The sequence below is a fragment of the Erinaceus europaeus genome, chromosome 4, assembly GCF_950295315.1.
Source record: "Erinaceus europaeus chromosome 4, mEriEur2.1, whole genome shotgun sequence".
Classification (NCBI taxonomy): Eukaryota; Metazoa; Chordata; class Mammalia; order Eulipotyphla; family Erinaceidae; genus Erinaceus; species Erinaceus europaeus.
The window spans coordinates 25,361,176-25,381,755 of record NC_080165.1 but is presented as its reverse complement, the minus strand read 5'-3'; the positions used below and the strand labels follow the sequence as shown (position 1 = coordinate 25,381,755).

At 42.7% G+C, this 20,580-nt stretch overlaps 2 protein-coding genes across 4 annotated transcripts in view; one reads left to right on the top strand and one right to left on the bottom strand.

Annotated features, from left to right (window-relative positions):
• The window catches only part of TNFRSF13C (TNF receptor superfamily member 13C), a 328,540-nt gene that overhangs the window by 57,307 nt on the left and 250,653 nt on the right, over nucleotides 1-20,580 (top strand). The gene's annotated exons all lie outside the window — the stretch shown is intronic.
• SREBF2 (sterol regulatory element binding transcription factor 2) overlaps nucleotides 1-20,580 on the bottom strand; it is a 70,680-nt gene that overhangs the window by 31,543 nt on the left and 18,557 nt on the right. The window contains exons 2-5 of one of the 3 annotated variants that reach the window (XM_007523428.2): nucleotides 4,779-5,198; nucleotides 3,020-3,201; nucleotides 2,169-2,315; nucleotides 375-596 (exon numbers count right to left, since the gene is read on the bottom strand). In XM_007523428.2, coding sequence (XP_007523490.1) covers nucleotides 375-596; nucleotides 2,169-2,315; nucleotides 3,020-3,201; nucleotides 4,779-5,198 — 971 coding nt within the window. Of the gene's footprint in view, nucleotides 1-374; nucleotides 597-2,168; nucleotides 2,316-3,019; nucleotides 3,202-4,778; nucleotides 5,199-20,580 lie in introns of those variants that run through there. The other 2 variants (XM_060189051.1, XM_060189052.1) reach the window with 2 other exon arrangements.

The following is a 20,580-nucleotide window of genomic DNA, read 5'->3' as shown; positions in this document are numbered from 1 at the left end:
CTCCCCACCTTCAAAAACAGTAAAGCAGGTCTGCAGGTATCTATCTTTCTCTCTCCGTCTTCCCTCCTCTCTTGATTTCTCTCTGTTCTATCCAATAACAACAATAGCAGTAACAATGACAACAACAAGAGCAACAAAAATGGAAAAAAAAAAATGGCCTCCAGGAGCAGTGGATTTGTAGTGCAGGCACCAAGCCCCAACGATAACCCTGGAGGCAAAAAAACAAACAAACAAACAAACAAAAAACCACAGCACCACTAATAACTATTCATGTACTTAGTCAGTCTGGGCCTGGGACTTTCCAATGTCCCCACAGCAAAGACAGAGGAGAGATGGGGTGAGGGTCATGAAACACCATTTTGCTTGGCACCTACCTTTGCATCTGTCCCCATGACTAGGTCTTTTAACTCGATGATTTTGTCATTAATGGAGGAACGATACCGCTTCTCAATAATGTTGTGTGTGGTCCGCCTTTCTCCTTCTTTGGGGGGCTCAAGCTGCTTGACTCCTCCAGGTACCTGCTTAATGGGTACTTTCTCTTGCCCCATCATCACAGGCATTGTGGTTAGAATGGTTCCATTACTGCCCACCAAGGTCTAGAGCAGGCATAAACACACGGCAAAATTACTCCACCTGAGTAAAGCAACTGGGCAACACAAACCTTTTATCCTTGGCCATGAGGGCATCACTTGACTATGCTGACACCTTCCCTGATTAAGTCATGGAACTTCAGTTACTATGTTCCTTTCAGATGAATCATCACCAAGTCATGCCACAATAGGCTTAATATGACTAATGTCTTTGCCTTTGACTTATGGATGCCAGAAACAACTCACATGCTTCTCCTTTGCCGTCAAACTGTAACCATCTCTGAGCTTGCACACAGTGCATCTATTACTCTGGCCCCAGGGAAAACTTACTCCTGGGTTAGGTCAACTGAACTACATTCATTCCCTTACATACTTTGGCCACCAAAAGCTTGAGAGGAGAGTAACACAATAATTATTTTATTAAATAAACAGGCCAACAGATTTCCCTGCCTTTTCCCCTCAACTCTGCTTTCCCTTTAGTTTCTATTTTACTAATTATTTTCTTTAATGAATAGCTTCAATATATAAGTGTCCAAAAAAGTTAACAAAAAGCTATTCAACTTCATTAGTCATCAAGAATTCAAACATAAAAACTAAAGAAAATATACATTTTAGGTGTATAGCTTGATGAATTTTTCATATGTATACAGCTGTGTAACCAAGGTAACTCAGATCAAAACACAGACAACTTAGAAAGTTTCTTCAGGTCTCTTTCCATTAATGTCTGACTGCCTCCTCCCCTCTAGTGATCACGGCTCTGATTTCTATCATCACTGCTTAGTTTTGTCTCTTCTTAAAAACTTCCTATAAATGGAATCATCAGGGACAAACTGAGGAGAAAGCTCAGCGTTAAGAGCATAGGGTTTGAGTGCATGTGGTCTCAGATTCAATCTCTGTCTGGCAAAGCCATATGGCAGAACTGAATGGTCTCCTTCATAATCTCTCTAATAATAAATAAAGGAATAATTAGCATAAACTCTTGTGATAGTTTCTTTAAGCTGAACATACTTTTTGGAGTTCAGTCCCACAGTTATATTTATTAATAGTTATTATTGATGAGAAAAAATTCACTGCATGACTGTATCATACTTGTTTATTTTCCTGTGGATGAACATTTGGATTGTTTCTAGTCTTGGCTTTTATGACTAAAGCTTGCTTTTAAATTCTAATTACTTCCTATTCTATAGGATACTGTTGCCCCAAGGTGCTCAAAGTGCTTGAGACCCTATCATTAAAGGCTGTATGTCTTTCATGTCCCTTCCTTAAGAGCCCTCTCTGGGTGTTGACCCTAGGATCCAGTCCTTCAGAAGTAAACCTAAGAGTTGGATGGACTTATGTGGAGCTGTTTTCCTCACAAATCCTTGCCCCACCATATAAACATGAACTGGTGCTACTTCAAGGGGAAAATACTAAAAGCGGGGTAACTTTGGGGGTCTTATGGACTCATTCTAGAGCTTCTGTGCTTATTCAGCTTGTTAAGTTTTTATGAGTATCTCTGAGGTCTAACACCTCCAAGAAAGGATGAGGAAGGTAAAGAAGGAAGGATGGAGAAGGGCAGTAGGGGCAGGTGGTTCTTACTGGTACTTGAAGGGCAGTTGTCTGGATAGGGGTGGTAAGGGCGGTGAGGGCTGGGTTCTGGACTGCAGCCATAACAGGGCTGCCATCTGTCTTCAGTGTGGTCAAAACAAGGGAATCTGTTTTGATGATCTGAGGCTGTACCAGGACCTGAATAGGGAAGGAAAAAAAAAAAGGGAAACGAAGATAGCATTTTTTTTTTTTTTGGTGCTAGTGATCAAACCCAGGACCTTGTATCAGCGAGGCATGTACTCTACCATTAAGCTACATTCCTAGCCCTACATAATTTGTTATTTTGCATTAACATCTTATTGTATAAACCCTCTGAGAAGTAATGAAAAAACAGTTCTTATGAAACCAAGAATCAAATAGGAGAGGGAATATCAGAAGTCACTGCATACACTGGCTATGTATATAGTTTGAATGCTGGGTTGGGGGGTGGGGTGGCAGTAAGCGAAGTCCAGCTAGAGGGCCCCGGGTTTTAGGTTGAGAGACTTTCTAGAAGCATTAAGTGTCAGTGTCCCCAACTTGTTATCAAAAGTTATAACTTCAGTTATGGGTATAGAACAGGTATGGTTTGAGATGGATGACAGAGGAAAGATAGGCCTGGTTAAAACAAACTCAGGAAAGCCAGGAACATGGTTAAGAAACAAACAGAGGCTAAGAAGACAGTGGAAGTCAGCAAACATAGTAAATCTGGATTTTTTTCCTCAAAGATAAATTTATTAGTAAGAAAACATAATCTATCATGAAATGTGACTTAAAAACTCCACTGTTTCTTCTTAGTGTACAGACCACACCTTTAACCAGTGACAACCACTCACTGGCTCCCTGAGTCCTTGCCAGTCACTTACCGGAACCTGCTGCACCTGGGGTGCGGCGACCGTCTGCACTGTAGCCGGGGCGAGGGTCTGCAGAGTGCCATTGGCCGTCTGCGTCAGTACTCTCTGTGCCTGCACTGTCTGCACCTGCTGCTGGATGGTGACTGGCTGCACTTGGGAGGAGGTCACTAGGCTTTGGACTTGAGGCTGTAGCACTTGGGAGAAGAGGGGAAAGAAGTCATGTGTGTGCAGAGTACACTGTCGCTGTCGCTGTAGCTCAACAATCCCAACTCCCCACCTGCTGTGCAAGAAGTGAGTGGCCACTGACAAGCTGCTCTAGATACAGAACATCCCATCAGAGAGAAAGCAATTTCTGAGCAAATAAACACAAGTCATTTTTTTAATGTGAGTGCGAGAGAAGCCAATCAGCAAATGGTTGCACCCAGTAAGGGAGTGAACAGATGCCGAAAACCAGTAACTCCCAGTGGCCTCTTTCCCTTCAAAAGATGAATGCCAAGTGGAATGTGGGACGTCTGTCTCAGCTCCCCCCCCCCCCCCCCCGGGTTACTGTCAGGGCTTGGTGCCTACACCACGAATCCACTGCTCCTGGAGACCATTTTCCCCCTTTTGTTGCCCTTGCTGGTACATCACTGTTGTGGTTATTATTATTGTTGCTGTTGCTGGATAGGGCAACAGAGAGAGAGAAATCCAGAGAGGAGGGGAAGGCAGAGGGGGAGAGAAAGATAGACACCTGCAGACCTGCTTTACCGCCTGTGAAGCGACTCCCCTGCAGGTGGGAAGCCAGGGGCTTGAACCGGGATCCTTACGCCGGTTCTTGTGCTTCGCGCCACGTGCACTTAACCCGCCCGACTCCCCATCTCAGCTTTTTGCCTAGCTTCTTCCTAAGTCCCGGAACCATGGAAATCTAATAAAACAGTCATTCTTTTTTTTATATATATACTTTTTTAAAAATATTTATTTATTTTTTCCCTTTTGTTGCCCTTGTTGTTTTATTGTTGTAGTTATTATTGTTACTGTTGGATAGGACAGAGAGAAATGGAGAGAGGGAAGGGAAGACAGAGAGGAGGAGAGAAAGATAGACACCTGCAGACCTGCTTCACCGCCTGTGAAGCGACTCCCCTGCAGGTGGGGAGCCGGGGTTCGAACCCGGATCCTTTTGCCGGTCTTTGTGCTTTGCGCCACCTGCGCTTAGCCTGCTGTACTACAGCCCGACTCCCAAAATAGTCATTCTTTGAAACTAATAATATGACTCCCATCAAGGGCTCCTCATGGTGTCAGAGGAAAATGTAACAAAGAGGCCTCAGGACACTGCACAATACAGAAAGTCACATACTGAGGGCCTACCATGAGGTGTGCTGCTTGGAGAATAAAGTTGCAGTGACACACAGATGTTTGCTGAATGCAAGGTTCTCTACTTACATATGCCAAGAGCTGGCTAATTCAATACATTTCAATACTAATTTTACTCAAGCCTCTAATGACCAGACTAGCCCCATGCCTATTATGCTTATTAAATTCTTTGACTAAGTATCCTTGAAGCAGGCATAGCAGATACTGAGGTATCTGAAGAAGTAAAATACAAAAATGTTCCTGCACCACTATTCTCACTGCAGCTACAAAAGCACATTCTAGTGGGACTAAACTGATAGATTTTATGACCACTTCCCTGCTCCCCAAGGCGGGGAGAGGACAGAACTATTAAATATGTGTGAACTGACACATAAACTTCTGGACCAACCAATCAAGAATTACATTATGACTTCTGAATCACCTTGAAAGCTGGTAGCTGCATTCTGGTATATCAAAGGCTGTTGGATGATCCTGGTCTGGGGAGCAGTGCTGAATGTTGGGGTGATCATTACTGTCTGCTGCTGAAGCTGAGCTTGAGGTTGGGGCTGAGGCTGGGGGCGAGGCTGAAGAACTAGAGTTGCCCTTGGTGGGGTGGGAACAGTGGTGGTGGGGACTTTGACCTGGAGGACTGGAGTCTGGGGGGAGGCTGTGGAGGGCGAGAAGGAAGCTAAGGGAACCTGGCTGAAGGATCTCTGCATCGAGGGGTCTGAGGTCCCACCGCTGCCACCTCCGCCACTGGTGCTGCCACCACTTCCACCAGCAGGAGGGAAGGAGCTGCACAGTGGCTCTGAGAACAAGTCCGGAAACTCTCCCACTTGATTGCTAACAAACTGCAGCATTTCTGTGGAGAGATGAACAGGAATAAATTGTACTGACATCCAAAAATACCTATTTACTTCCCAAAGTGCTCCAGAACCCAATCGCTTTCCCAAGGCCATGGCTGAAACGGATTGAGAACCCTCACCTCCCTGTTGTGTGGAGGGGCCCCCAACCCCCGAAGATGGATGACCAAAAGCCACAGGGCAGGTCTGTTCTCTCCCTTCCTATTCATTTTCCTGATTCTTTGTATCAGGCCGAGTTGGAGCTACATCTGCATTAGGTGATGGCTGCTTCTGGGGGTATTTATAGTTGGGGACACTGAGACACAGAGCAGGAAGTCATCCTAGAGCTCTGGAGCTCAGCAGTCTCAGCACTGCTTCTTATGGGTACATAGGAGCCATGCAGGTCATGCTACAAAGTGGGACCATACCAACTCTCCCTCTCCCTCTCCCAAGCACCCTTCCCTTCTCAGCACACCATGCCCCGAGCCTTCTCTTTAATATGGGCATAACCCTGGGCACTGCTTGGTGCCAGGAGGGACACTGTAGGACAATGAAACTGATGGTTCGATTCACAGATTGATTCATACAAACCAGGGTGAAATGGATGGAGAGACTGTATATGAATTTCAGAAAAGATCCTACAATTCATCAGGGAATATGAGAACCAGTCTCAGCCACCCAGCCTCGTGTCCTACAGCATCACTGAGGTAGGGCAGAGCATCCAGGATCCTAAACTCTGCTTAGCAAGAGTCTGCTCTGGCTTTCTCCGGGAGATGTCCCTTTCTTGTGGAGAGAGACCATGCCGTCCTCCTAGATCATGTTCCAAGTGCCTGTGACCCCTCAATTCCCAGTTTAAAGGGACCTTAAGATGACTTCATCTTCGCAAAGTTAGTTGAAGCTCCAAAAGGCTTACCAAATACAATTCAGACATTACTAAGACCTGATCTCTCACAACTCCTTCCTCTTCATTGGACTGGCCTCCATTAGGAACCCAGGAGAGTTCAGGTCTGTACCTGGTATTTTCAGATCAGCAATTCTCTACTCTCTCTCTCTGTCTCTCTCCATACACACACACATACTCTCTCTCTCTCTCTCTCTCTCTCTCTCCAATACATTTCTTTCTTTTTTTTTTCCTCCAGGGTTATTGCTGGGCTCGGTGCCTGCACCATGAATCCACCACTCCTGGAGGCCATTTTTCCCCCTTTTGTTGCCCTTGTTGTTGTAGCCTTGTTGTGGTTATTATTATTATCATTGTTGATGTTGTTCGTTGTTGGATAGGACAGAGAGAAATGGAAAGAGGAGGGGAAGACAGAGGGGGGAGAGAAAGATAGACACCTGCAGACCTGTTTCACCGCTTGTGAAGCAACTCCCCTGCAGGTGGGGAGCCGGGGGCTCGAACCGGGATCCTTACGCTGGTCCTTGCGCTTTGCACCACATGCGCTTTAACCCACTGCACCACCGACCGACCTCCTCCAATACATTTCTAAGAAGCTACCAGTTTTTTTTTTTTACCAGAGTACTGCTCAGCTCTGGCTTGTGGTGGTGGGGGATTGAAACTGGGACTTCGCAGCCTCAGGCATGTGTCTCTTTGCATAGCCATTATGCTATCTACCCCCGCCCACTATCATTTATTCTTAAACTGTGAAAAGATGTGTTGATTTGTAAGCATAAACACCAGCATATTCACTTTCCAAACTTCCATTAGCTAAGTCCTTCTCAGGTTTTTAACACACACATACACACACACACACACACACACACACACACACACACACACACACACACACACAATGGCGGGGGTGGGGTGGGGGGAATGCCTGTATGAATGTCTGTGTGTGGGGGGTGGTGGTGATGGTTCTAGGCTATGAAGAAGCTAACGTTGGGTCATCAGGAAGTTACTGGGGGTTTCTAGTGAGGTCTCAGATGGGATACCTGAAGCTTAGTTCAACTCTTTAAATGTTTAGTCAGTTCAACCTACTGGCAAAACAGCATCCTCCATGACTTAATGACTATGTACTGCTCCAATTTACCAGCACACTCGAGCTCTGTACTGGCCTCACTCAGCCTGCTATGTGTTACAAAGAGAGTGGGCAAATAGCTAGCGATATTATGATTTGTACAAACCAATTCCAAGTCCTTGTACATGACTAAACTAAGAAATGTCCTTAAACTTGGCAAAAAATTTAAACAAAATTCATTGCTTACACATCCCAAGTACAATAAAAGACTTTTTTTTTGAAATAACAATATTTAAGGAGATAACTAAGGAAACTTAATAATTTGTAGAACTAGTCAGAATTCCCACAAAATCCCCACTCTCAGTAATGAACACAGAGGTCTGCTCTGTAAGCCAAAAGAGCATCACTCCCTGACCGGTTGACTGTTTTATCTATGGAAAGGTAAGAATGGTAGTGAGCTAGATGCTTAATGGATGGAAATAAGCTTTGATGTTAACCAGCTTTAACTTTTCTCCATACCTGGGTTTCTCACCATAAAAAGCTGTCCAGAGAATATGTACTTGGTCTCCTTTTTGTGAGAATTAAGAAGGTAATTTATGCAAAGTGCGGGGAGGGCAGACCCTTATGAAGTCCCTGTTAGTGGTGCTACACGGCAGATTGCTCCATTAACATCATTTTGTTTGGTGCTCTCTAGAAAACTTTTTGTGGGGAAGACAGGCTCACATGGCAACATTACCTGCAGAGGTCATGGGGCTTAGTTCAAAAACAGGTGATGAATATGCAGGCAGATGGAATACAACTGCTTAAGTTAAAAAATTTTCAGCCCACATGTGACTAGCTCTAGTGGAGTGATCTCCAGCCAGGCAGATGGGCACTGGGCTGAGAAGCCCACAGGGCCCAGTAAAATGGAACATTTGAAGGAAGACATAACCAGAAGCTCTTTGAGCCCATGCACCAGTGGGGTGTACAAGGCCTCCCGGGGCCCCCATCTGGTCTGCAGTGACAGAGAAGGGGAGGCCCTGCCAATTGGAATGAGGCCTGAAGAAGGCACAGGAGGCCCATTCCAGGTGCAGTTTTGCTCTGTGACTCGAGCTACACCCTGTGGGAATGTACTAATGTCTCATTGCTGTTCCCTGCTCTTAGTGCTGGTATCTGCAATTACACAGACTCATTTCTTTAGAGAGCTGTGAAACCTAGAAAAAGGAGGCCAGGGAGAAGGCACAGGTTTTATGAAGCTTTGAAAACAGAGCTCTGCTTCTTGCATGAAGAGCTACGGCCCCCAGAACTGAGGTGGGGGAAGGGGAATCCTTGGATGGACTGACTACCACCTTGCAGGCAACCAGTTATCCTCCCCAGAAAGCCATGTTCCTGTCTTTTTTTTTTTTTTTTGTGGCTGTTTCAGAAACTAATGTTAAGTTGCTTAATAGAGGCTGGACCCCTAGAAATCATACCTGGGTTTGAGTTTCAGTAACCAAATTTAGAGGTTCTTTATCACTATGCTTTGTTATCAGTCCCAGCCCTCTGCAAAATAAACCTCCAAATCCCAGTTCATATGCACATAAATCACTTTGCCTGGCTCAGTCTGGAGACATCTACATGAGAGTGAGGCAATTTACAATCTGATCAGATTAATTCCTGTCAGAAATAACTGGATATCCCAATGAGTCAAAATTGTCTCAAAGTGGGCAGGGGTAGATTGATTGCATAATGGTTATGTAAAGAGACTCTCATGCCTGAGGCTTCAAAGTCCCAGGTTCAATCCCCTGCACCACCATCAGCCAGAGCTGAGCAGTGCTCTGGTTTAAAAAACAAAAAAACAAAACAAACAAACAAACAAAAAGTCTCAAAGATGCAGCCAGTCTCAGTCAATCAATAATCCTTTTTGTTATCTGGCCCTGTTAGGTGCCAGAACTATCTGACAAAAGTCAGTGTTTGCACTAGGCAGCGCTTTAATTATTTTTATTATTTTATTTTTTCCCTTTATCAGAGCACTGATTAGCTCTAGCTATAAAAAGTGCCAGGGATCAAATGTGGGAACTCTCCCATGCAAACTACATGCTAGAAATCTTATCCAACTAACTATTCCACAATGCCCGGCAGGTCAGTATATTAACTAGCACAACGCCTGCTTTTCTTCCTTCCTTGCCTCCAGGGTTATGGCTGGGATTCAGTGCCAGCACCACGAATCCACTGCTTCCAGCGGCCATTTTTTCTTTTCTTTTTTAATGGGATAGGACAGAGAAATTGAGTGAGGAAGGAGAGACAGGGAGAGAGAAAAGTAGATACCAGCAGACCTGCTTCACTGCTTGTGAAGTTTTCTCACTGCAGGTAGGGAGCAGAGGCTGGAACCTGGATCCTTGTGCAGGTCCTTGCGCTTAGCACATGCATTCCTTTTTAACCAATTTTATTTATCTATTTATGAGAGAGGGGACACACCAGAGCATCACTCTGGTACATGGACTATTAGTGACTGAACCTGAGACCTCATACTTTCAAGTTCAATGCCCTGCTCACTGTACCAGCACACACTTTTCTTTACTTTTCTTTTTTTTTAAAGATTTTCTTTTTTTTATATTTATTTTATTTATTTATTCCCTTTTGTTGCCCTTGTTGTTTTATTGTTGTAGTTATTATTGATGCCGTTGTTGTTGGATAGGACAGAGAGAAATGGAGAGAGGAGGGGAAGACAGAGAGGAGGAGAGAAAGATAGACACCTGCAGATCTGCTTCACCGCCTGTGAAGCGACTCCCCTGCAGGTGGGGAGCCGGGGTTCGAACCGGGATCCTTATGACGGTCCTTGTGCTTTGCGCCACCTGCGCTTAACCCGCTGCGCTACAGCCCGGCTCCCACACTTTTCTTTTTTTATTGGAGGACTAATGATTTACAGTCAACAGTAAAAACAGTTATTGGTACATGTGTAAAGTTGCTGGTTTTCTGCAAAATACTCTCACCTGCCACCTCAGTCCTCTTCCACCATCAGGCACGAGGACCAGAAAGGCCCCCCCCACCACCCCCCCCAGACTCCTTTACTTTGGTACAATAAACCAAACCCAGGCCAAGTTCTGCTTTGTGTTTCCCCTTCTATTCTTATTACTTAACTTTGCCCATGAGTGAAATCACGCCATATTCATCCCTCTCTTTCTGTCTTATCTCACTTAACATGATTTCTTCAGGCTCCATCCAAGGTGAATTCATCATTTTTAATAGCCGAGTACTATTCCATCGCAGCATATGTTTTTTCATAGTGTGTTTTTTTGGGTACACTTTTGTCTTGTTGTGAAAGAGTGCATTCACCTCAAAACACTGGATGCATAGGAGAACAATTTGAGCTTAACAGGACTTTTGTGTTTACTTACACATGAGAGAAATACTAGAAAATATAAAAAGCATACCCAAATGAGCCACACAGGAATACTGCTCAAACATCCTCAGCTTTGCCAGCTGGAGTCAGAACTTTTTTTTTTTTGGCCACCAAAGTTATTGCTGGAGCTTAATGTCTATGACTCCACTGCTTGCAGCCACTTTTAATTTTTTTTTTTTTTTCCTTTTTGGATAAAAGGGTAAACACAGAGAAAGATACAGAGGGAGAAAGAGGCCTGGAGGAAAGGAAGAACAATGCAGCTCCACTGCTAATGAGCTCCTCCTATGTGGTGGGCAGGGTCTCATGCGTGATCTGAGCTGTAATCTAATATCAACCAACTTCCACAACCAACTTCCTCAGCCTTTCCTAAGGTGGGAAAAAAATGCAGGTTGACTGTGGCATTTACATAACCCTTAAACATTTAGCCGCTTTGAAACTGTGCCACTTTACTAAGTTTCTGTTTTTAAAACTGTCTTTATTGTGGCTGGGGAGGAGGCTCTGGGGATGGAGCACAGGTTGCACGCACGGGCACTGCAGTTTTGATCCTGTCTACCAACACAGATTAACACAGACCAGGATACGGCAATGTTCTGAGCCCCCTCCAGGGATCTGGTAAACCAGCTCACTTGAAAAGCACATTGCTTTGCTATGTGGACAGCCCAGGTCAAGTCCTATGCCCACTGCGCTTTGGTGCTGATTTCCCTATCTCTGGAAAGTCAGCCTGGACCAGGAAACCCCTGAGGTGACCAAAAGTAAATAAATAAGTAAACAAACAAAACATCTCTCTCTCTCTCTCTTTTTTTTTTTTTTTTTTTGCCTCCAGGGTTATTGCTGGGGCTTGGTGCCTGCACTATGAATCCACTGCTCCTGGAGGCCTTTTCCCTTTTGTTGCCCTTGTTTTATCATTGTTGTAGTTATTATTATTGTTGTCATTGATGTTGTTGGATAGGAAAGAGAGAAATGGAGAAAGAAAGGGAAGACAGAGAGAGGGAGAGAAAGATAGACACCTGTAGACCTGCTTCACCGCCTGTGAAGCGACCCCCCAGCAGGTGGGGAGCCAGGGTCTCCAACCGGGATCCTTAAGCCGGTCCTTGCACTTTGTGCTAGATGAGCTTAACCCGCTGCGCTACCTCCAGACTCCCATAAAACATATCTCTTAAAAATCTTGTCACTCAGACTAGGAGTATGGATCCACATGCCAACACCCATGTTCAGCGGGGAAGCAATTACAGAAGCCAGACCTTTCACCTTCTACATCCCATAATGATTCTGGGTTTCTGCTCCCAGAGGGATAAAGAATAGGAAAGCCATCAGGGGACTGGATACGAAGTTCCGGTGGTACAAATTGTGTGGAATTGTACCCCTCTTATCCTATGGTCCTGTTAGTGTTTCCATTTTGAAAATAAAAAATATCAAACGTTATGCATGTACAAACTATTGTACTTACTGTTGAATGTAAAACACTAATTCCCCAATAAAAAAAAATCAGAGTAAAAAAAAAATTAAAATCTTGTCACTTTGAAGTTTTTTTGTTTTTTTTTTTTGGCTCCAGGGTTATTGCTAGGGCTTGGTGCCTGCCTATGAATCAATCCACTGCTCCTGGAGGCCATTTTTGTCGCCCTTGTTGTTACTGCTGTTGTGTTGGATAAGACAGAGAGAAATTGGGGGGGGGGGGAGAGACAGAGACGGAGAGAGAAAGCTAGACACCTGCAGACCTGCTTCACTGCTTGTGAAGCGACCCCCCTGAAAGCAGGGAGCCGGAGCTTGAACTGGGATCCTTCCGCCTATCCTTGAGCTTCTAGCCATGTGTGCTTAACCCACTGCGCTACCGCTCAACCCTGACTTTGAAGTTTTTGAGTATCATGATCGTAGCCTTCCCCGTAAGTTCTAAGTTCCTACTGTACAGTTTTGCACAATTAGTGATTTTTTTAGAACTGTATTACAGCAGAACTGACCACATTCATTAGTCTTCCATAATGAAATTAGTTTTTATACACTTTAAAAGTTCCTTACTCCTACCATTATATTCACCTAGGCTTTCTTCATTTAGCATTGTTTATCTTTCACATTAGCTCTGTCCATGAAACATAAATACATAGAAACAAGAGTGTTTGTGATGTCTGACAACAGTTGGGAATGAGATGGACCACACTGCTATGGCAGAAGAAGGCAGATCCAAAACCTATTTCCCAGCAACCATCCTTTTTTGAGCAGCTAGTATTTATTTGGCTTTCAAAACGATGATCCTATGTTCCCATCTAGGTTGTTTTCTAATTATAAAAGAAGAAGGAAGTCTTAAACTACGGCAGAGAGCTATCTCATTGGGTAGGGTGCCTTCAATGCCATGTGTGGGACCCAAATGTAAATCCTGGCACTACATGGAAGGCGCTATGGTGTTCCCCACCCCCCCCATGAAAAAGTGGCCTGGAGCTGTGAAATCATACATGTGGAAGGCCTAGGTTCTACGGGATTGGGGGGGAGGCACAAATCACCCAAAACTTAATGTGGACCAGAATCAAACCCAACAGTCAATAAGAGAGAGATGACTTTTTGTCACCACCATTACTTTCTCTAGGACCTGCAGCATCAGCTACTTTCACTCTATTAACAGTTACCCAGAGAAGCACTAAGAAACTGGGCTCCTCAAGTATAACTTTTGACACGGATGCTCTAAAATGCAAGGTACAGCAGAGACAGTTAACAGTGTCTACAAATCACCCCACCTGAACACCTGGGGCAAGAATCAGGAAGAATACTTCAGGAAAATTCTAGGTCACATTCTTGGGGAAAGGGAGTCTGAAGATGGTGCTGAATGTTACAAGATGGTAAAATATAGCCTAAAGCATCCTATATATTTAAGGGATAAAGAAATCTTTCCACAAGCAGAGGAAAACTCTGTGTGTGTGTGTGGGGGGGGGGAAGCAGGGGTTCTCAATGCTGTTTTACAACACATACTGTTATCAATACATACGCAAACATTTCAGATTCCTTACGTCAAATGTTACGGAATATAACATTTTAAAATTAAAAAGGAAAGAACAAAAGGAAGGCAAAGTAATTTTCCAATGGTCTTCTGGTATGTTGTACACTTTCCTTAGCTTCTCAGGACACCTGAGGAACAGCCTCAGTTTTACCAGCCAAGCAATCATCTTTAACTGCCCTCCCTTTTTTAAAAAAATATTTTTACTTATTTCCTTTTGTTGCCCTTGTTGATCCCTCCTTTCTTATCTGTGTAACAAGTTCACTATGAACTTTTGGCAGGACACCTTCCATAGCATCGCTGATTTATCTCTTTCTTCTACTTCCATACTTTACCTAGACTTAATCTGTTTTGTACCCCAATGACAACCTGTCTTCTTTGAATGTCTTATTAGTTCAGCAGCCTTTCAAACCAAATTAAATTTCTTAGCTTCAAAGTTTCCCACCAATTGTCTCCTCCTACTCCAAGGGATTTCATTTTAATGCATCATCCATCCACTCAAGAAAAATACCCAGTCTTTCCCAGAAGATGCCTTAGGAGATCTTTATCTGAATCTGACTATCCTGCCTGACCTTTTCTGCTAGTTACCACCTTCTTACATTCTGAATTTCACAATTTACCAAAGGCTCTTTTAAGTCTCAGATCCAGTCAACTTCTAACTCTTAAACACAAATACAATTTAAGAAAAACCATCCAAAACTTGAAAATAAGGCTAAAATAAGCAAACAAAAACAGTGTCCCTTTAAAACCCAGAGCAATCTGATTTGCCTACTTGAATTTGCCTGTGGGAATAAACTTGTCTGACTTTCTACTGACTACAGATCAGACTCAAATTCTGTAAAGTTACATGTTAACTCAGCTGAAACCTGGTTAAGTTGCAAATGCTTTCTGTCTGCTAAAAAAGAAAACCTTACAGTCTTTGTTTCAGTGCCCTGTAGGTCACTAACCAGTTCTGCATCTAGATGTGTTCCACATTACGTTATTTATCCTTTAGTTTTTCCTCATTACTGTTAACTTGTCTTTCATATGTGCAGATACTAAGAAGCATAATAGTATGTTTTTATCTTATGATTTTTATTTTGTCACATTACATACAGCAAGCATACTTTTAAGCACCTTTTCTTTTATGTCTTGTGCTTTGTTAAGTACACAGAAAAATCTTCAGCTCCCTGAAGTTCAAATCAGCCCTCCCCTGAGGTTAACACACTCAGAATCTCTGTACACGCCTCTCTAGGTACTAAGCACTTGAGAGTAAAAACAAGCAATCACATAAACAAGGCCAAGATCCATTGGTATGTTCTGCAAAAGTAACTTTCAGGTAAACTATAAAAGTGGTAATTGTACTTTTGAAGGCAAAACTGGAAAAGATACAGTCTCATAGTAGAACAAGATATTTGTTGGAAATATGGACAAACTTCTACATTTTCAACAAAGCTTCCACTTTTGATGAAGTGGGTATGAAATGCAAAAGGATTTCACTTTTTGTGTTCCCACTGAGATGATAAAATACCTTTGACCTACCTCAAGGTGTTAGTGAAAGTGACACAATGCAGTCAGCAGTGACTGTCACAGCAGCCAATCTATAAGAAATCAAGGAGGGTGGTCCGGGAGGTGGCGCAGTGGTAAAGCTTTGGACTCTCAAGCATGAGGTCAGAGTTTGATTCCCCGGCAGCACATGTGCCAGAGTGATGTCTGGTTCTTTCTCTCTCCTCCTATCTTTCTCATAAATAAATAAAATCTTAAAAAGAAAGAAAGAAATCAAGGAGGACATAAGGAACATGATAAAATCAGACTACAGCTGGTAGAAGGGGCTGGATTACAGATTGATGCTGACATAAGGTGCTGTCTAAGACCAGGGAATCTCAGAAGCCAAGGCTTAGGGGCACAGAGCTACAATGGCAGGGACTGAAAAGAACTGGCAGGGCATGAAGCTGGGCAGGGAGTCAAGGGCCATATCAGCAGGGGTCCTCCAGCCTACAGTAATGAAGCCTGTCAGCAATATTCTTAGAAGCCCACCCCACCCAAGAAAGAAACCATATACTGGTGAAGAAAATCATCTGAAAATAAAGTTTTTGTGGCCCAGAAATAACTTAGTGAGTAAAGTGTAAGACTGGCATGACCAAAGTCCTAGACTCAGTCCCTGGCACCACATCTGTGGTGAGATGTTCTGGCCTCTAAATAAATAAAGTCCCGATTAAGACGGTTTCACTCATGTGGAGTCTGGAGATCTTATAAACATGAACTTGGAAAAAAAAAACAGAAGCAAGCAATCTGTTTCTAAGACTCGTGAGAATTATAATGGTTATCTCTGGGGTGGGGGGGCACAGAACTCCGGTGGCGGGTGTGATGTGGATAATAATAATAATACAATCTTGTAACCTACTATTAATCACCAATAACATATACACATATTGTTTTAAATAATCAAGTCCTGTTATGTATGAGGATGAAAAACAGGCCATCCCTTAGGGACTGTGTGATGGAAAAGTGGCAAAGAAACATAATAAGGAAGGAAAAACAGGATGTTAAAAAAAATATGCCTACTAGCTATCTACAAAACGGAGACCCCCTTCCCCTCCAGCTCTTCATCTGCACTATTCCAGCCTTTAGGTTCATGATTAGTCAGTAACTTCTTTGGCTTTATATGTAACTCTCTTCTCAGCTAGCAGGTTCCAGCAGCTACCATGATATCAACCAGACTTCCCTGGACAGACGACCCCACCCATGTGTCCTGCAGCTCCGAATCCCCAGAACCCCCGACCCACTAAGGAAAGAGAGAGACAGGCTGGGAGTATGGACCAACCTGTCAATACCCATGTTCAGTGGGGAAGCAATTACAGAAGCCAGACCTCCCACCGTTTGCAATGACCTTGGGTGCATGCTCCCAGAGGGTTAAAGAACAGGCAATAAGGAAAGCTATCAAGGGAGATACGGAGGACTGGCGGTGGGAGCTGTGTGGAGCTGTACCCCTTTTATCCTATGGTTTTGCCAGTGTTTCCTTTTTATATATATATAAAAAAATCAAATATTTTTTAAAAAGAAAAAAACAAATAAACAAAAAACTAAACCAAGAACTAACTAAAGGGACCAGGGAGATGGTTCAGCAAGAGTGCCTGCCTTTCATGAATAAGCATGAATAGGGCTCTAGGCTTGATCCTCAGTACTTCATATGACAGAAGAGTGCTCTGTTCTCTTTGACACACTAAAACAAAAAGCACTAAACATAAATTAGAAAATGAGGGAAAATTCAGGTGAGATTACAATAACGCCTTGGAGTAAAAGACATTGGCAAAAATAATAAACGTTTTACTAATTAAGAATCACACTTAAATTTTATTTAATGTAATAATAGTGCCTATGACTAAAGTTAAGTCAATATTTATTTACCAGAGCACTGCTCAGCTCTGGCTTGGTTCTGGAAACTGAACATGGGGCTTTTGGGGACTCAAGTATGAAGTTCTTTCCCATAACTCCCTACTCTTGAAACTAAGTTAATTGTATATGGATTCTATACAGACTGGGAGATGGTACACTGGATAGTGTACTTGAGTGTATTAAGTCCTGGATTCAATCCCTGGAATCATATATTCCAGAGTGATGCTCTGGTTTTTTCTCTCCTGTTTAATTAATAGCTTTCATCAATACTTACTTTACAAGGGCAGAGAAATAAGGTTCAAATAAATCTTCATCTTAAACTACAAAGTGATTAGACCCCCCACAAGCACTGATCAGCTCTGGTTTATGGTGGTGCTGGGGACTAAATTTAAGACATCAGAGCCTCAGGCTCTAAAGCTTTTTGCATAATCACTATACTATATCCTCAGCTTAGATATTTTAATTTAGAGTTGTATTCAAGTTTGTTTGGGTCTCTCCTCTATGCACTATATTTTCTCCCACACAAAAATATTTATTTGATTTTATATTACATTCATTACAACTTGGGAGAAAGATATAAGACAGACCTGGAAATTCTGGGCGAATGTGAAGGAAGGGCCACTTAATACAATCCACCTCATTACTTGAATATTAAACTCAATGCTAATCAAAGAAGACTAATCTCAGTATAAGCATTTGTGTAAATGATTCATGGGGGAATTCGGAAGACATATTTTGCCTGACTGTTTGCCTTTTGCAAGTAAAATTCCTATCCATTTTTAAAATAATTTGAGTCCTACCCAAATAAGACCTTATTCCTTGATAAAATGTCCTCTACAGAACAGTCTATCTTTTTAAAAATAAAGATACACTCCTCAATATTCATTCAACAAACATTCACTAAATCTACCATGTGTCAGACACAAAATCAAAATGTCTTCAAGAACTGCATTTTCTGGTGGAAAAGCACTGTGTAAACATCTGCCAAGGCCAGATGCTAAGTGTCAGAGTGAACAAGGTCACAGGAACCTATTGGAATATGCTAAAAAGTGTTAGTTATTGTTTATTTTTACTTATGTTATCTCATATCTGTGTATCTGTATATGAATCTATATAAAGTTTAAACGTGTGGGGTTTTTTTTGTTTGTTTGTTTTGGTTTTGTGTTTTTAGCGCAAAAATTTCACTTGCACTGTCACCCAGTTGTGTGCACTTTTAACAGCTTTCTAGCACTTTCTCACACTGTAATATAGCTGTTTCCAGCATTCTTTTCAATGAGTCAATCAATATATGTACAACATTTAGGCTAATGTCTGGCACATAGTAAGATTTCAAAAAGTGGTGGCAGTGATATACAAATTTAATGCTATCCCCATCAAGATTCCCACCATTTTTTTTAGGAGAATAGAACAAATGCTATAAATAATAAATATAAATATAAACCAGAAAAGACCTAGAATTGCCAAAACAATCTTGAGAAGAAAGAACAGAACCGGAGGCATCACACTCCCAGATCTCAAATTGCATTATAGGGCCATTGTCATCAAAACTGCTTGGTACTGGAACATGAATAGACACACTGACCAGTGGAATAGAACTGAGAGCCCAGAACTAAATCCTCATACCTATGGACATCTAATCTTTGGCAAAGGCGCCCAGACTATTAAATGGGGAAAGCAGAGTCTCTTCAACAAATGGTGTTAGAAATGGGTTCAAACATGCAGAAGAATGAAACTGAACCACTATATTTCACCAAACACAAAAGTAAATTCTACGTGGATCAAGGACTTGGATGTTAGACCAGAAACTATCAGATACTTAGAAGAAAATACTGGCAGAACTCTTTTCCGCATAACTTTTAAAGACATTTTCAATGAAACGAATCCAACTACAAAGAAGACTAAGGCAAGTATAAACCTATGGGACTACATCAAATTATAAAGTTTCTGTATAGCAAAAGAAACCACTACCCAAACCAAGAGACCCCTCAGAGAATGGGAGATCTTTACATGCCATACATCAGACAAGAGGCTAATAACCAAAATAAATAAAGAGCCTGTCAAACTCAACAAGAAGAAAACAAATAACCCCATCCAAAAATGGGGAGAGGACATGGACAGAATATTCACCACAGAAGAGATCCAAAAGCCCGAGAAACACATGAAAAAATGCTCCAAGTCTCTGATTGTCAGGGAAATGCAAATAAAGACAACAATGAGATACCACTTCACTCCTGTGAGAATGTCATACATCAGAAAAGGTAACAGCAGCAAATGCTGGAGAGGGTGTGGGGTCAAAGGATCCTTCCTACACTGCTGGTGGGAATGTCAATTGGTCCAACTGCTGTGGAGAACAGTCTGGAGAACTCTCAGAAGGCTAGAAATGGACCTACCCTCTGATCCTGCAATTCCTCTCCTGGGGATATGTTGGTATGCATGAGACCCCTTCTGTTTCATTTGGTTTAAATCCCCCCTGCTTAACACTATTCTATTTACATAACCACTGTTAACACGTTCCACCCTCCCTCCAGGGCACTGTGGTTCAGTGATAGGATTCTCGCCTGTTCTGCCCCTTCTTTGTCACACTCTGATTTTCACCAGTCACTTTTCTCTCCACCCTCTCTATGTCACATCCTGTTTCCACCCTACTTGGCAAGTATATATAAAGACAGCATTGTGAGTTTTAGAGTACTTTACCTTGAGTTTAGCTTAGCTCGTCTTAGATTGTGCTGCGTCCTGCATGAATAAAGAGATACTGCCTACAGCTCAACCATGAGTCCCTGGTCGTCTGTTACCTGCCCGTGAAGCCAACCCGGTGAAAACAACATAACCCATCGAAAACAACAAATGGCGCCACAACGTGGGACCAGACCTGCGCAACTCCCAGACAAGTGAAGACTTTGCCTACCTATGCACTATGGTCTTCCCTTTTACTTACGAAGAGGTTTGCCAAAGCCTCTACTGTTTCATTATGAGACAGTTTCTCTGTCTCTGGAACATTTTACTCTGGGCCACACTTCGGTTCCCTCACCGGGAACTTTGGTTTCTTATGACTGGGATCATAAGAGCTTGGGAGATGCACGGAGATTTCTCCTTGGACTTTCTGGATTCCCTCTCCCATTATTTCCTGAGGAAAAGGACTACATTTTGCTCCAGGCCACAGTTTGGTTCTTTATGACCGTGATCGTAGACCTTGGGATATGCATGGGGATTTCCCCTGGGACTTTCTGGACTTCTTCTCGAATGTTTCCCATGGAGAAGGACTACTCTAGTTTGAAGAACATTCTCGAGTACCCTGGCAGTTCCCATGTATGGAGACACGTGGTTAGTTCTACTCTCCTGATTGGATTCTTTCTTCGATGGGAAGATGCTTTTAAAAATGGGTGCCTGAAGCAATCCAGCAGGAACAGTCCGAAGCACCCTAAATGGAATTTTGAGGAGCTTTTTGAACTAGGACGCCCTCCGGGGACTCTTAATACTACATGGTGAGATTTTGATAATCTGGTTCAAGTTGCATTTCATAAGAGAATGAATTGAATGACTGAATTTTTGTTTGACATTGACTTAAAAATAAATGCTGGACGCAGCCATGATTTCTAGAGACATCCAGAAACAATCCAAAAAATTGTATTTTCCCTCCTTTGATTTCTCTTTTATGTCTTGACATGAATCTGAAACATTTAATCCTGAAAACGGTGTGAGTTATGGGCGGGGCAGATAGTAGAATGATT